At 39.3% G+C, this 17917-nt stretch overlaps 1 protein-coding gene across 1 annotated transcript in view; it reads left to right on the top strand.

Moving 5' to 3' along the window:
• jak1 (Janus kinase 1) overlaps nt 1–15536 on the top strand; it is a gene marked incomplete at its 5' end in the record, with an annotated part of 26516 nt that extends 10980 nt beyond the window's left edge. The window contains 15 exons of the mRNA XM_010777046.1: nt 631–646; nt 3424–3530; nt 4101–4259; nt 4431–4518; nt 4612–4739; nt 4912–5050; nt 7368–7519; nt 7713–7863; nt 8589–8677; nt 9028–9220; nt 10709–10833; nt 11370–11542; nt 12072–12189; nt 12675–12785; nt 13705–15536. Of these exons, the coding sequence (XP_010775348.1) occupies nt 631–646; nt 3424–3530; nt 4101–4259; nt 4431–4518; nt 4612–4739; nt 4912–5050; nt 7368–7519; nt 7713–7863; nt 8589–8677; nt 9028–9220; nt 10709–10833; nt 11370–11542; nt 12072–12189; nt 12675–12785; nt 13705–13824 (1869 nt within the window). The remainder of the gene's footprint in view (nt 1–630; nt 647–3423; nt 3531–4100; nt 4260–4430; nt 4519–4611; nt 4740–4911; nt 5051–7367; nt 7520–7712; nt 7864–8588; nt 8678–9027; nt 9221–10708; nt 10834–11369; nt 11543–12071; nt 12190–12674; nt 12786–13704) is intronic.
• Between the last annotated feature and the right edge of the window lie 2381 nt (nt 15537–17917).

Genomic DNA, 17917 nt, shown 5'->3' with positions numbered 1-17917 from the left:
TAGCAATTGCTAAGGGTTCAATTGCAATGTCGAATAAATAGGGTGACAGGCAGCATCCCTGCCTTGTTCCTCTGTAGAGCATAAAATAATCGGAAATAAGACTGGTCCCAGTCACAAATGTTCCCAGGCAGCCAAAAAGATAGTTCCACTTCCATCCTATCAAATGCCTTTTCAGCATCAAGGCTCAGGATCATTTCCGCCGTACTGTGGATTTAAGGGACAAATAATAGATTAAATAAACCGCCGTACATTCAAAAATGAATTGGCCCAGAGATGAAACCTGTTTGGTCTTTATCAATAATGGTAGGAATAAAGGCTTCTAATCGCTGCGCAAGGACTTTAGTTAATATTTTATAATCACAACAAAGAAGGCTGATTGGTCTATAGGAACTACACTGTGAGGGATCCTTGTCTTTTTTCAATATCACTGAAATTGTCGCTTGAGAGATTGTTGGTGGTAATTTACCATTAACCAGTGATTCTTCATAAACAGATTTTAAAACCGGCACAAGTTTTGAGGAGTATTCCTTATAAAATTCGATGGGGAACCCATCCGGACCTGGTGCCTTCCCTGTACTAGACAGTCTGATTGCGCCTTCTATTTCTCCAACCGTTAATGGCTGTTCTAAGGAGCACTGGGAGTCTGGTGAGAGTTTTGGGATATGTAAGGAATCCAGAAACTACTGAATTTCAGACGAGTTAACATCTACCTCTGATTGATATAAAGTAGAATAGTATTGCTTAAACTGGTCATTAATTATTTGGGGATTATGCGAAGTCGAATCGGCACCCGTATTGATCCTCGGGATCGTCTGTCCAGCCGCCTGCTGCTTGAGCTGAAGTGCGAGGAGTCTCCCTGCTCTGTCCCCATGTTCATAGTAAACCTGTTTAGTTTTTAAAATATTTTTTTCAGCTCTCCACGTCGAAAGTGTGTTAAATTCAGATTGAAGCAGTACTTTTTCTTTAAAAAGATCTGCCGTGGGCAAGAGAGCATACCGTCTGTCAACATCTGCAATGCTGTGTGTCAGTTCTTTAAGTTTCTTAGATCGCTCTTTGTTTTTATGTGCAGTGTATGAAATAGCCTGTCCCCTGATGTAAGCTTTTAGGGATTCCCATAGAACACTCCTCGAAATATCCTTGGTGTCATTAATTTCTAGAAGTCAATCTGGCCACTGAGGTAAGTTTTAAAGTGTTCATATGAAAGCAAATGGGGGTCTAGACGCCAGGTGCGTTGGGGTGCTATATTACCAGGAAACATCATATCCATTTGTACTGGACCATGGTCGGATTACACAAATCTGTGGTACTGGCTCCTGGGATTAAGGGAAGTAATTGGTCATATACAATGAAATAATCAATCCTGGAATAGCTATGGTGGACAGGGGAGAAAAACGAAAATTGTTTAGTATTAGGATGTTTTACCCGCCACGGGTCAGATAGGCCACAGGAGTGCAGGAAGGAGTTTATAGCTATCGCAGATGTTGACAGAGTACTATTAGAGATTATGATTTTTGCCATAATCGAGCAGCCCTACTCCTGTTTGTTAAAAACATTTAGAAATGTTTGACCCGGGGGGGAAAACGAAAATGAAATGATTAAGAAATATTGTGGTTAGCAGCAGGAATTTCACCAACACCAATTATGAACATCCTCAGTCCACACCCATACTGCAACACTTCCCTCTGCAGTATCGTGTGAAATGCTACTTAAACACTGGGTGTGGCACCACGTTTAACAAACCACACATGCCTGTGATGTTGGGTGGGGGCAGAAGTGCAACAGACTTGAACTGTATAAACCACAGAGGTCAATGAAGCAAAACCTTCCCTCCATACAGGATTTAGAGTGGAGCTGCCTGTTATAGAAGATATGTGTGTGTGCTTGTTTTTGTCGCTAAGGGAGGGTACCTGAAGCAGGCAAGAGCAATCTGTGTGAAATGGTGTCAGGGAGGAAGAGAGTTGTAAATGTGGGTTTCCGGAGCCAAACTAACAGATCTTGTGTTTCCCCCGCTCAGGGAAAGGTGGAGATGTGTGTGCATGGATGTGTTGAGCTGTGTACGTTTGTTGGGGTTGTGTGGTGTTGATCATTATCATGAGGTACAACTGTTTGGGTTAAGGGTTACGCTCTTCATTTGTATCTGCCTAAAAGAACGGTATAAGTGCTGTGATGTTGTCACTGTTAACATATTTAGTTTTATACCACACTCTTGCTGATACTGGTATCTCTACATCCTGAGCATATGATCCAAGTAATACTCCTACACTAATGATATGTTGGGTCTTTGCATGGTTTTAACTGTTGGGAAAGTAATACAGAGTGGGAATGCAATGGCAGATGCATAACATCTGTCTACATGGTTTTAGGTTTGATCAAGTTTGTTTACTTATCACTAGAATATGGGTTTTCTCCCATAAACATGAGCAAAGTAAAAGACTATGGTTAGGTCTGGATTATGTAAACAGATAAGGATTGGGTGCATGGCACAAAGTAGCACCATTTAGCAGGAACATACTGGTCAAATGTGGAACTGGCTACTAGATTTGCATGACTCATCTGCCAAAAATGAGGGTTAAATAATAAATGAATTGTGAACATACATTAGGCCATTTAGCCGGCGGACAACAAAAAGTTGCTATTTTGAACCCACATTGAGTACATGTTTTATTTGTACATTTAAATCTATTATTTTGTTTGCATAAAGACCCAGATTGCATACAGAAGAGTGCTTTTAACACTCTTTGATGGTGATTGTAGGGTGATGTTGATGGAGTGCAGATACTTCCCCCTTAAACCGCAGTGCGCTGGTTTTGTCACAACATCAGACACCCACAGACACACACTTGCAAGCACATATAGTACGACAATAGGCACAAAGACACATTTGTATTTCATCCTCCCACCCACAGCTCTGTATATACAAAAAATAAACTGAATCAGTGTGGCAAGCCGCCCCGAATAGCTGTTCACATCAATGCCACATTGACGTAATAGTTAAGAGCTTGTTTTACCACATGCATACACTGTTGTGCTTTCATGCTGGATAGCAGCGCATATGTAGCATATACATTTGTTGCTTTTTTCAGGTGCTGCGATAGACAGTGCCCCACGCTGTGAATACACTTCTGCTTTTATTGGTTTCGGAGTCCATTGTTGTTGCGGGAATGCATTGCATTGTTTAAATCAATCTAAACTTGAACGTTTCAAAACAACATGACCTTTAAGACACCAGAAGCAGAGGTTTGATTCTCTGTGAGGCAATACCTAACAAAAACAGCTGTCAAGTCTCTGCTGCTTGATTTTGAAAAAGAAGAATCGAAAATACTTTAATGTTTTTGAAAATGGCTCTGTGAAAGTGACTTTGCAGCATGCTCACCTTCAATAAGAACCCTGTTATGGCTTTTTAAATGTATGTTTGTGTTGCAGAGATTTCTAACCTGCTGGTGGTAACCAAAGAAAGAGAACCGCTGCCTCTGACTCCCATGCAGAGTCAGGTCAGCTTCCATCGCATTCTCAAGGAGGAAATCAAACAGGTACAGCCTCTCAACTTCACGTCTGTCTCCCATATGATGGTCAGAGCATGAATGTCAATGTAATATACAAATATTCAAATAAATAAGGAACAAACATTTTCATCCATATAATGTATTTTGAAATGAATGTACAGTAGATTTTGTTTTTATGAAAACGGTTTAAGCTTCCAGTGTGGTGTATATGTTGTACAGAAGACCTTCACAAACAACAGCCTACAAATCTACTGCAGTTTAGTCAAATGCAAACAACTGAGCATTAATCCACACAGGATCGTTTATACCTAACAACAGATTTGGTCCTCTTAGGATTTCTCCTATATGAAAAGACACTTCAGATCTATGCAGACATTACTTCGACTATGTGAACTTGCATATTTGATGTAAATATTTACATATCTCAGTTTACATTTTTTACAAAACTCCATTGTTTTGCTCTGTCTCTGTAAGTACGTGCAGAGGTTTGTTCAAACCCTAGATAACAACACACTTGAGCTAGTGCTCTAATATTCTTGTAGTAGCCGTAGTTTGGAAACTGGTTCTAACTATGCTTTTCTGGGTTGTGTGAACCAGGAGGAGCACCTTGGCCCGGGCACAAGAACCAACATCTACTCAGGCTCACTGATGGTGAAAAGCATAGAGGACGATGAGGAGAATGGAGGGAACCCATCCTCCCAGCAGGTGAAGGTGGTCCTGAAGGTGCTGGGTTCTGGACACAGGGACATCTCACTGGTGAGAAACACTCACAGATCCTGTATCCTGTTCTTAAGAGCACTACATCCATTCTGTAACATCTTACTATACTCAAAGATCCTACTTGGTAGAAGCAAGCTGTTTCAAAATCAAACCAAACGTTTCTGCAGTGTGCCTTGTGTCGAGTTATCTCTGTCTTTCTGTCTACAGGCCTTCTTCGAAACAGCCAGCATGATGCGACAAGTGTCCCACAAACACATAGTGCTGCTGTATGGAGTGTGTGTCCGCAACCAGGAGAGTAAGTGCCTTAATGAGCTGTGTGTTTGTAAATGTGTCTTGAGAGTGTAAGGCTGTTTCTGACCCCTTCTCTCTCTGTGTTTGTGTGTAACAGATATCATGGTTGAGGAGTTTGTGCAGCTAGGACCCCTGGACTTGTTTATGAGGAGACAGCAGACGCCCCTCAGCACACCGTGGAAGTTCCAGGTGGCCATGCAGCTGGCCTCAGCTCTCAGCTACTTGGTAAGACAGGAAAAGACACATGCACATGCACACTAACTATAAAATGTAAGCACAGCCCTGTATGGATCAGTGTTTTTACCCTGCGTATGCACCATTTTTTTGTTCTCTTTGCTATCTCACTTTTGTTCTAATAGTTGTGAGTTATATTGTGTGTGTGTGTGTGTGTTTTTAGGAGGACAAAAAGCTGGTCCATGGATTTGTGTGTGCTAAAAACATCCTGCTGGCCAGAGACGGGCTGGACGCGGATGAAGGAGGGCCCTTCATCAAGCTCAGCGACCCAGGAATACCAATTACAGTACTCACCAGAGAGGGTTAGTACAAAGTATTACATATTTGATACACAGTAGTAACACATGTGGGTTGTATATTATACTGGTGTCTATCTAATTTTATGCCATACAATACAATACAATACAATTTATAACAGTTACTTAATCCCATACAAATTCCTACTTTAATGGTTCTTGCCATGGTTCTGAGTCCCTCTCTTTTCTTCTTCTTCATTTAGCTTCTTCCAGTTTGTCTTCAGGGATTAAGATTTACAAGTTTATTTTGATCATGATGTGTACGTTTTTTATGAGGAGTAACTCTCACAGTGGAAAAGGAAGGGCATTTCTCTCGACCTCACCCTTAGAAAAGTTCCTATCTATACCCACACACAATAAAAGACATGGCTGCGCAGCGTCCACAGCCAGTTGGATAACTTCCTGTGTCCTATCTCTGAGTGCGGATATCTCTTTATTTTTTTCTCTCTTTTTTTCTGGGTTACTAAAAGTGAAACCAAAATGGTTACCAAATTGCTGCCATGGAAAATGTCACAATCACTTCCACTTTTTTTCAAAGTCATCTGTAAATGACAGTGAAACCAAAATGAGAACACAGTGCGACAACTGCATGGATATAGGCTTAATTTGGACAATGAATTAGTCAGTTTAATTTTCATTACATTTTTTAAGTCTAACTAGATCTCCAAAAATACCAAAGTTATGTAGCACTTCATTTAATATTTGAAACACAACACACCTACTAACATATTGACAATGGTCTTGAAGAAATTAGTCAGATTTGTTTTTCTTGTCCTCTGTTCCCGCATTTGTCCCACAAGAAACTGAAAATATGATTTTTATCAGAACCTTTCCGATCAAGCCTTTGTACGGTATGTATTCATATTTGTCACTTGATCAATACAAATGCATCGGGCACATTTCCCTCTAAGACATTCATTTGTTTTGTAAAGGCTAGTTTCAGGGAAGGTGGCACATGAATAAGGACATTTCTCCGATTGCACAGTTCCTCGCTAATGTCTGCCTCATGTTTCTGTTTGGCTGTTAGACCTGCTACGTGTGTTCTTAAACAATGTGGATGCTCAGATGGATTTGCAAACCACAGGGCAAACTGGAAATGTTACTCTGCAAATGTTAAGCCCCTGGGAGTGCTCCTCCCTCCCTCTCTGTTCCCAGAACTCTTTATATGTCTCCCTTTGCCTCCATTACTCTGCACAACAATCAGTCTTCCAGTTACACATCAATGTCCTTGTATATAGATTGAATTGTACGCATAGAGGGGAAAGTGCTGAGAAACCCACTGGGAGCGTACTTCCCTTCTTCCCAGCAATCTCTGATCACTTTACTTCATTCTCTTTTTTCTCTCTTTTTTTTTTGTCTTCACAATCAATTATCTATTTTCCCGCTTTCATTTCTTTCTCCATCTTCCCCCTTCACTCCATACAGCCCCTCCACTGCCTTTCCCCTCCTCTTTCCCTCCGGTCAGCCCCCCGGTTTTCCTGTCTGAGCTGCATGCACTAACTTACTCCCCTCATCTGAAGCATTTGTAAAGACGGAAAGCCAAGCGTGGAGGTCAGCCAATCAGCTATCCTCTTTTATAGACTCAAGTCATTTATTTCCTAGTATTATGAATAGGTGAGAGTATTCCAGCAACCATTCATTCCAGGTTATTCCAGAATGTTGTTAGCATTTGGTGTAAACGATCATATGTGTCTTGTACATATGACACTACCATACCAGTTACACATTTCAAATGTATGGTTGAAAATAAACACTGCTGTATTTACGTTTCAATTTACGATCAATGAATCTATATACTGTAAGTTAGGGCTTCTCAATTAATCGTATTTTAATCGCGATTATGATTATGGCTTGCAACGATTACGAAAACAACGTAATCGAAATAAAACGATTATTTTTTTATTATTATTATTACTTTTTTTTATTTTTAATTGGGGTTTTTCAGTTGAATTATACTTAGAGTTCAGGGTAATCAACTGTTAAAAACAAACTGTTCACATTTTCTTTCTCCAATAAATGGATGTTTTCAAAGTCAATGAATAATCACATTTAATAATCGCAATTACAATTATTGACCCAAATAATCGAGATTATGATTTTTGCCATAATCGAGCAGCCCTACTGTAAGTAGACATGCATAATCGTTATGTAACCCCCCGCTTAAATACAATAAGTACTCTCGTTGAAAGGTCAAGTCTGTATTTCACATTTCCTGTGTATCTCACTCATCTCCGAACAATGATCTTTTGTTTTTTTTATGAAGACACAAATGTGTGTCTGATTGATTGGCAGTTGCTAAAGCTGACTTGGTTTGCCTCTGCAGAGTGTGTGCATCGCATTCCATGGATCGCTCCTGAGTGTGTGAACAGCATGTCCTCCCTGAGCGTCCCAGCTGACAAGTGGGGCTTTGGTACCACCCTGTGGGAGATCTGCTATGATGGAGAGGAACCCCTCAAAGACAAGAAGCTGACAGAGGTACGGAGTAACAACGGCAGGACAATGTGTGATCATATATACATTCTGTAACTTCAAATCTGAGGGCTGCCCTACTTTTTATTGTAGGCCATTTGCCTTTTTCACCTCCTCTGTCCGGTATCTCACATCAATAATTATATTATCATGTCTTTATGCACCTCCTCATGTACATGCATGTGTTTGTGCTGAGCAGAAAGAGCGCTTCTATGACACGGAGTGCCAACTGGCCACCCCAGACTGCCAAGAGCTGGCTCACCTGATGACCGACTGCATGAACTACGACCCCAAGAAGAGACCTTTCTTCAGGGCTATCGTCAGAGAAATAGTCAACCTTCCAGATAAATGTATGTATGATGGAAATGTGTGTCACTGTGCAATGTATGTTAGATATTTAGGGGTAGGTGAAAATATGAAGTAATACCTTTTTTCTCTGCAGTTCTTTCCCCAAAACTTGAATGTTGAGAGTGTGCAGGTTAAATGCTGATACAGGCTCAAACAATGCAGGCAGCTGTCTACAGTTGGAATACGATACGGCTGTTTTGCATATTTTGTGTCTAACCTAGCAGCGCCCAGTAAGCAGTGCAAAGACAGAGAGAGAGAGAGAGAGAGAAAGTTGTTTACTCAACTCAGATGTTCATCATGAAGTTCACTGGGTGCAATATCACTGATCCGCCCCTCTGCTGGGCCCCATAGCAACATAACACTGCCTCTTCTTCCACCTGCTGGCCAGGATTGGGAACTGCAGTGTTGTTCCACCATTTTATAAAAAAATCTAAAGAATGCAACACAATCGCCTAAATCGAACAACATTGTTATATATATTGCACCAAAACATTTTAAAACTGTTTTTTCAAATAAACGATATCATAATTATTTTTACCATAAATACAGAATGAGTCTTGGTTGTGTTATGATTTTTCTTTGTCTGCGAGCAGTTACATAACCACCAAAAATCTTGCAACACTGTTAACCACATTTGACTTCCTCTCACAAAAGTGTGCTTATGTTGAAGACAATACATGTTCTACTGAGCATGTTTAATATATTTCTGTCTTTTTCCATCACTCAGACCCATCCTTCAAAGCCCAGCCTCAACCAGGGGTGGACCCAACTATGTTTGAAAAGAGATTCTTGAGGAAGATCAGAGATCTGGGCGAGGTAAACTCTTCCTGCTGTATCTAAGCTTTTGTGTTAATCCCTGTATGAAAACATTTACAATAATGATCCAATAAAACATCCTGACCATTTTGCTCATATTGAATTAAATCTATAGTTAACATGCATTCATATTTTATTCCTTTCTATTAAGTATGCCATCCGAATTTTATTATTATCATTATTTTCATCTTTCATAACTTAAAAACAAACTGCAAGGATGATTAAAACAAATATTTTCTTCAGATCAAAGACAAGCTAATACAGGACTAAAGGCCAATAGGCAAATATCTGAAATGACCTGCAAACAAAGTACTTCTTCATGATCATCCTGTCACATATTCCTCATGCAGGGCCACTTTGGCAAAGTGGAGCTGTGTCGCTACGATCCTCGGGGAGATAGAACCGGAGAGCTGGTGGCGGTGAAGTCCTTGAAGCCGGAAAACCGGGAGGAGCAGAGCAACAACCTCTCGAGTGAGATTGACATCCTGAAAGCACTCTACCACGAAAACATTGTCAAATACAAGGGCATCTGCCAGGAGGAAGGTAAGAGGAAAAGAGTGCCTGCAAAAATAAACACTGACGTTTGTATATTCAGCTGCAGACAAACAGAAATCCACCTATGTGTCAGAGGGTTGTTGTATTAATACATTAAACCAGAAAGCAAGCTTTTATTGTTAAAGTACAATAAGGTCAGTGTAGAAAAGCAAAGCATGGTGCATCTAGATTCTAGGTGTAGACGGAGGTGATTTGTTTCATCCTGTTTCCTCTCAACCCATAAGAACCCCGACCCATTTCTACTTTTGGGAACATCATTTAGACTTAATAGACCACATAGGACACATTTCTGACAAGTACCCCCCCTAGTGTCTAAGATCTGAAAAGTGACATATGTCACATTGGGCGTTAATGGTAAAGTCATTCTTATTAATAACTTAATTAATGAGGATGATTTTTTTTTGGTTGAAATTTGTTTTAACATTCTCTGAACTGAAACAGATAGAATATATTAACTAAATATCTTGACTCAGCTAAATTAACTGAGCAGATCATAGTCATATTTCTAATTGTGACATATATAGCAATTTTAAGGTTGATGTCCCAGCGATATTAATCTTTGTTGCTTCATATCAATTTGATCAATAAATGTTTTCACAACAGTTTAAATGTAATAAAGAACATGTTATGTAAGCATTATAATTATTAAATGGCTTGAATCTTACCTTTTAGCAACAAAAAACAAGCTTTTGAAATGTAGCTAGTTCTGTCAGCCTGGCACATGGACATCTTATTGTTGTTATGGGAACATAAAATCACATGACTTGGCCCATGACCCACCAGACTGTTCAGGGACTTCATGAGATAAAATAAAGCTTAAAGCTGCATAAGGAACTTTCCAGAACATTTAAATGTCATGTAACACCTGTGTCACCGTGGGTTCTCTTTGAAATGGTCGTGCCAACTACTACTGTTTATTTCTAGAGCAGCTTATGTAGATATGTGTGGCTTTTAGGGAAGGAGTCACTTCATGCAGAGCTTAGTGTCCTTAAGTTATACTCAAATTCCAGGCCGGCATTTCAGTGATAGGAGTTTATTCCAGCATGAACCAACGTTCTACACAAATAAACAGGCGTGTATGCCTCTCATTCCATCTCATCAGAATCAATGACTTGCAAATCTTGATCAAATCTAGACAGTCATTAATTACACTTTCCGCTGTTAAGCAGATATTTCCTGAATCTTTCGAATCGCAGAAAAAAAACTGGACAACTAATCTTTCATCCGAATCACAAAAGAAAAGCTTTTGACCTGTTTTCCATATTGCAGTACACTAACTCTCTAGGAAGTATCTATAAATACCTTAATAATACGGGTAATTGTTGGTAAACTGCCTCCTGGTGTTATACTTAGAAGACATAAGACTGGGGTTTACCAAATGCTTACACGCACAAATACACACGAGCTGTTATTTATGAAAGACCACTCTGCTGATATCTGCCTCTGATTTCTGTTGATGTGTGAATCTGTTTGTAGGCGGTCAGGCCATTAAGCTGATCATGGAGTACCTTCCCCTGGGCAGTCTGAAGGAGTATCTCCCCCGAAACAAAGGCAAGACCAGCCTCGGCACCCTGCTCAGCTACTCTGAACAGATCTGCAAGGTAAAAGGGAATTTCCTCTTACCAGCTAGTACAATCTAGTACATCTTATACGGGTAGTTACCAACACCTGACCTCTTTTGTTAAAAATATATAGTTATCCTAGCATACCCAATCTTTGAAAGTGCTTCAGGTTTAACACTTCCTTGTGGGAAGTGCTTTCCAAAAGAACAACAAACAGAAATGTTCATATGATTGTTGTGAGTTGGTGATGCTGGTTGTTTGCTTTTGAAATAATATAACTTATTGGTCAAAATGTTTCAGAAAAGACAACCTCACTCTGTTCTTACAAATCTGGAAAAAAAAAAAAAAGTGCTAAGGGGTGCTGTTGCCATGTTGAATGAAATACGTTAACGGTGCAGGAGTCTGAAACAAAGGCTGGTATTGCAGCATAATATGTGCCTCCTTAAATCGTTTGCAGGTCCTCTCCCATCATACAATGTTTTCTAAGTCTGCATGTTCCAATCACCCATAGACTGCATTTCTCTGCCTTTGAAACGTTGAGCAATGTCCCTGCTTTAAAAAAATTTTATTTTAAGGGAATGGGGTATCTTGGATCCCGAAACTACATCCACCGTGACCTGGCTGCTCGAAACGTGCTGGTGGAGAACGAGACGACCGTGAAGATCGGAGATTTCGGCCTAACCAAAAGCATCAAGGAAAACGAGGGATATTACACCGTCAAAGACGAAAACGACAGTCCTGTTTTCTGGTGAGTCAAGAGGGGAAGGGAGTTATCAAACCTCATACTCTCTCAGGCCGGACTGAGATGTTATTGTTACAAGAGACTTTGTAAAGGAAGGGGAGCGAATACTGAAAGATGGGAATGAAGGTGATGCAGTATGTGGAATACTGGTGATACAAGATACTCTTACTGGTTTCTCACAAGCATTTTATTGGGTTAAGAAAATTATAATTTAGTCAAATCTGACAAAGATGTTATTTTCTCTATTAAAAACACCTTACAATCTGATAGCAAACATCCATACGATCCCTTGAGGTGCTGAGTAACAATAGATTGTACACTGCAATAATCCAGGTTCTTTTTTTATTCTGCATGGACACAAACATTTTTTAACAACAAATTGGCTTCCTCTAAATATTTCCCAAAAAGTCGAACATTATAGAAGTTTCCTTCCGCATAAGATGGCATTTAAAATCTGCTTTTTTAAATGCCTTTTTCTCTCTGAAGCTGTACAAGTGTTGGTGCTCTTCTTCTAACATGTGTTGTTGTTGTTCAGGTATGCTCCAGAGTGTCTGACTCACTGCAAGTTCTACCTGGCGTCAGACGTCTGGTCCTTCGGGGTGACCATGTACGAACTCATCACCTACTGCGATTCCTCCAAGAGCCCGATGACGGTCAGTTCTGCACCCTCACACAGACATCCAACCTCTAACCCTTGCTGTGTGTTGTAAGAGGCTCGGATGATAATTCAACATTAAATACACATCACACACACTGTACCGCTCTTGCAGAAAATAAGACATGTATTTACCACAGCTTTAATCACACACAGTCGTTTGTATGTGGCACATGGTGTCAGTCGCTGGCCAAAGCGCCGGACGACGGACTCCACCAGGAGCTAAGAGCTATCATGAAGATCTTCCATTTACATCCAGCTTCTAACTGCCACTGTTATCCTGCTTTACCTGTCACTGTTGCTGGAAGCCAATTAGCATTACAGATCTGCACAGGTCAAGGACATTTCAAAAGAGATCTGTAAAAAGGAATGAAAAAAGCAGAGCTATTAAATCTGCACTGGAGTTTTACTTTCATGTTTCACGCTTCATTGAAAAGCATTGCATGTTGTTTCTTTTATAACTCGCTCTTGTCTCCCATGCAGCTCTTCCTTGATATGATTGGTCGAACTCAAGGACAGATGACCATCATCCGCCTGGTGAAGGTGTTGGAGGCTGAGCGGAGGCTGCCTCGTCCTGAGGGCTGTCCTGAGCCTGTAAGTCTCATCACCATGACAACACAATGATAACATCCACACAGACTTTAGACCACAAATGGAAAGAAAAGGAAAACTAAAAAGTGTTTGAATGTTTGATCACAGGTGAGGAGCAAAAAGCTTCTTATGTATACTAGGTCTTAGGTGTTGGGAGAAGGTTTCAAAAAAGAAATTCAAAATGGCAATTAAAAACATGATCTCTTTGACCTCTCATTTAAAAAGAATCATAGTAAATAATGCAACTTGCATATTCTTTTGTGCTCTCATTCCTTCTACCCCCAACATCTTTTTTCTAATGATCTTTTTTTATATTAATGCTCTGAATGCCTAAAATAATATTTGTTGGTATATAAACATTGAAACAAAAGTCAAATGTTACCAAAAAAGTCATTGTAACTGTGTCTTAGAAATACAAAAAGAGTCATAGTATAGTATTTGATTCATGTTATAAAAATGCCATATTATAGTTTGCCACAAAAAAAGGTCATATTATACTATGTCATTTAAACGTCACCAAAAAAAAGACTGACATTTCCTGAGCAATTACTCTCCTAATGTATGTGCACTTGATATATAGGTTAGTTTTAGTTGTCTGGACACAAGCCTGCAAACAGTGGCATGCAAAGGAGGCCGTTTGTCATCAATATTTGTATTGATATTTTAAACGTTGTTAAATTAGTAAATAGAACTGATCAGTGTGGCTGTTGGTGAGGGCATAATACAGTAGTCATTACATTTAGGGAATCAGCAAAAAAACGTTCCCAGTAGATGCAAAACCCCTCACCACCTTCAAACTGACATACACTAAACAAAGTTATAGCAGCAGCAGTATAATATAACATGCTGATACTGCAGTTTCTTCCTTTGTTAGGTTTTTACATCTCCACCACCTGTTGTCTAACACTGTTCTTGTTCTCAGGTGTACGAGCTGATGCGCAAGTGCTGGGAGCACAAGCCGGAGAGGAGAATCACCTTCGAGCGCCTGGTGGAGGAGCTAAGCAGCATGCAGCAGCAGCTCCAGCCTCAGAACCACATTTAAACCGCCTCAGGTTTAAGGCTCTGGAAGGGAAGTTATCTTCTGCCTGCAGACTCGGGAGCAGACCCCAGATCTGCATCTGCATGTGTCGCTTCATTTGGCTGAAAGACAGTCCTGAAGAATCAGAGCTTCACACAAACCTTCAACAACCCTGAAAAAACGTATTGTCCCATCTGTCATTTTACTATGTTTGTATTTCTCATTTTTGTTTTTCTATTTCGATGTTTCCTCATTTTATTCTGGATGAAACAAGTTCATATATATGTAGCCTTAGCTCACGCTAAATGTGCCGTTATATCTTACAAAAGGACTTCCAAGTGTATCTAAGGGATTGAACTGTCCGCGTCGCCACAAATGTCAAACTCGCTGCTCCGTAATGTGCGCCGAAGGCCTTTATAATCATGTGGATCACTGATGGACGCTTGGAAGATGGAGGCCGAGCAGAGAGTCGTTGTTTGGATGGATGGACACAGGCATTAACACAGACACTGATGATGTGTTTTTCAACATTTTGTGCCATTGCTGTATGTCTCATGGACTCCTGTCTGTCGGGAGGAAATCCCACGATTTTTTATTTTTGTAGTTGGAGACGGAGAGATCAGAACGATCTGGCAGATTTATGTTAATGAAGTGCAGACGAAGTCTCTAAGAACTGGCTTAAAGAGTCAGTCATGTTTTTTTCACTTTGTTGTTGACATTAGATGTTTTTCCTTTTTAGCTATAATGCAAAAACCCTTCGTTCTTGGGGAGTTTCTGCTTTTATTAGTTTTATACTGTCAAGCTATTTGGAGATATCTTACGTTTAATGACATTGTTAAAAGCATCTTTCCTCATTTTCACACATATTAGACTTTAGACAAATTAATCGAGGAATTATTCCACAGATCACTAGATATTCAGTTAGTGGCCGGACACAAATGAGAGCACTTTCTCTGTCAAAGAGCTTTATCTGCAAACAAGCAGGAAATCTACTTTTTATTTTACTAATGTATCATCTTCCATGTGGTTTCTTCAAATCTGCAGACATCACATATATTTTGCACCTAGTTATAGTTGGAGGTAGTTCAGTTTTTGTTCTCTGTTCTAAATGTAATTGAACTCTGAGACACTCTTTAAGTACCTGGGAGAGACACTTGAGGGCAGTATCACTTCACTACTCTCTACTGTTTGTGTAGCTTTCAAAACAATATATTATCAAATGTCTATACTATACAGAATATTGCAAAAACAAAAAAGAGCCATGGTTAGGATTGTATATGCAAGGACTTCAGATGGTACAGTTTCAAGAGAGAAGAATTGATCATGGATTATTCACATGGCATTTTATGTTCAGCAAAATATATATTTTTCTTTTTGTGACTTTCATAATTACATATGTGTAATTTCTATCCAATATGCCAGAATATTCATAAAAAAATGTATTTTATCTGCGAGTTTGTGAAATGGTATGAGCAGAGTTTTTTTGTTTCGACTTTAGCCGTTTTATTGAACTCAGACTTTCAAGAAAAGTTAAGTTGCTTTACTGTGGAAAGTGTGTAAAACAAAAAAAAAGACAATTGTGCTTCAGTCCACATTTTATTTAGGAATGTAAAAGACAATTCCTTTTACTCCAAATAAGAAAAATAAATATATTTTTCAAAAATAAGACAAACATATGAATATGGAAGGTAAAAGTATCCATAAATACACAATGAAAAATAAATAAAATCAATGTTTTTTGTGTTCTGTCTGCGTCAGTCCAAATGCAATATATAATTAACTAATGAAAACCTTTTGTTCTATTCATTTCAGTTTTAAATAGGCATGCTAAAATTGCTCTAGAAATACCTTATTCACAGTAAAACAATAGCAATGTCAGTGTGATATAAAATGTAGCAAAAATCTACAGTATGTTTCAGGTCAGAAAATAATCCACATACGCAAAAAATCTTTACAGAAGCACAGCAAATCTAGATTTATCTACAGCCAAGACAAATCTGAATATGTTAAGTATTGCAAAGCTTTGTGATCCGCACACACACAGTCATTCACTATTGCGAAGTCCAGGCTGACTGAAATACACAGAATACTTCCTGGAACATGGCGATGCTCTGAACTTAGAGGACGCTCCGTTTACACAACAGAAAAGTCTGGATTTGAACCTGAAGTGATACAGCTAGAAGAAAATCACAACTAAACTGAGACTTTCTGTTCGGATGGAAATGAGCATCCTTTGAAACCAACAGCATTTTTTTATGTCATATTACTATTAACAAAAAAAGATCATCTGCATTTACACAGAAAAATGAATATGCTCTGTGTGTGTATGCAGGTTTGTGCTGTGTTACTTCTGGGGAACCAGGCCCTTTGGGTACAATCATCATGAGGACTTCACGTCTGGCACAGGGAGAAAACCATCCAGACACACTCCTTTCTACATCAACCTCTAAACTCCATGTTTCCCAAATAAGAAAGACAGAAATGAAAATGTTATTTAATGAAGGCAGTTTAAAGATAATTTGCAACATCAGTCCAAATAAAGATCAATCCATCATTTGATCTTTCTAAAAAAGTATCCGAAGGCTTAGAACCAGACAAATGCAATAATGAAAACCAATCATTTGGGAGTAGAATTACAAGCACAAAGGACCTGTGAAACAAAACTAAGCAACGCTTTTATTTTCAGAAGAAGTATGATGTTAGCCATGGGGATGAAAATACATGATGTAATGGGACCACCAACAAGTACCAAACAACCGCTCATTACATCACTAGATAGCTTGAATTTATAAAAAGGTAAATATCTGACCAGTGCGTTTTAAAACACCTGTTGTTTCAGCAAAATGTGTTAAAAAAAGATCACATTTCCATTGCCAGTGTAAAGCCCGGATGACCCAACGATCAATGAAGTATTGAGTTTTGTAAGACTGAATCAGGACAGAGCTCATGGTAAATAATAGAAACGTAGCTGTGATACTGGTGTCGTTTATGTCATCACTACAAGTTCATTTAAAGGATAACCTGTCCTATAGGATAATATTCCAGATGATTCTGAATATTAAGAGATGCCATGAAAAGACCAAGAGCCACATATTATTGGTTCGTCTAACAAGTTCTGTTTTTATATGAACAGATATTTTTTCTTTGTTATAGAGCACTATTGTTCTTTAAAAACATTGAAGACATATCGCTGGGCAATCTGCATTACGTATGCATTCATAATGATACTGCACATCGGAAAATAGTCCAACACAAATGCATTATTAACTCATACGTGTGAGCCGTTTGATAAAAACTAAAAAAACATGCAAAATTGGATGAATTTGAGTTTTTTTTAGCAGTCTTTGAAATGTACATCCTGATTCAAGTCAAATGGGCTCTGGGCAGAAAACAGATGTGCAGATTTAGCAGGATGACTCTGCACTACACAGAGACATTTGCAGATCCTGTGACGGACAGGTTCGGAGGCTCGATTCCAACTGTGACCTTATGAATGTGAGTGTGCAATTAGACTGCTGTCAGATATCTGCTCACCGGGGGGGGGGGGGTTGATGCTTGTCATTTGGCCTTCATGGAAAATGCAAACTGTGAGGAGGACCCTTTACTGTACGGGAGGTATGGTAAGAAGCACAAAAGGACACAAATGCATTCATATTGATTTGGATCACACCAGGTAAAGTAGTGTGAAAGTCCAGCTAACAGAAATACCAGGAGACATTTCCTGTGTGTTGGAGTGTGACAGCTCCACAGGAGTCTGGCACACAGACAACCACTGAGTGTGCAGACAGAAGGAGAGAAAGCCACAATATTGAAAAGTAAAATCTAAATCCCTGCAGGCTGAGCAGCTGGAGTTGTTTTCGTTTCCTCTCTTTTTACAGCCTCTCTCCTCACCCCCGTTGCCTGCTAAAACTACATTTTTATAGTTTCACACCCACAGAAACAAACACGCCTGGATTTACTGATTCCAACACCACTTTGACACTCGTCATCTGCAAAACTGTGTTGAGTGAACGCACAACAAAAAAAAAGTTTCAATCAATGCGAAAGAAAAGATTTGAGAGCAGACACAAGGTCGGATTTTCTGAACAGATATTTTGTGTAGAATCAAATATCAAAC

Source organism: Notothenia coriiceps, unplaced genomic scaffold (genome assembly GCF_000735185.1).
Source record: "Notothenia coriiceps isolate Sejong01 unplaced genomic scaffold, NC01 NC01_scaffold00000339, whole genome shotgun sequence".
Lineage (NCBI taxonomy): Eukaryota > Metazoa > Chordata > Actinopteri > Perciformes > Nototheniidae > Notothenia > Notothenia coriiceps.
Note: the sequence above shows the minus strand (reverse complement) of the source record. Positions and strands in the feature narration are given on the sequence as shown.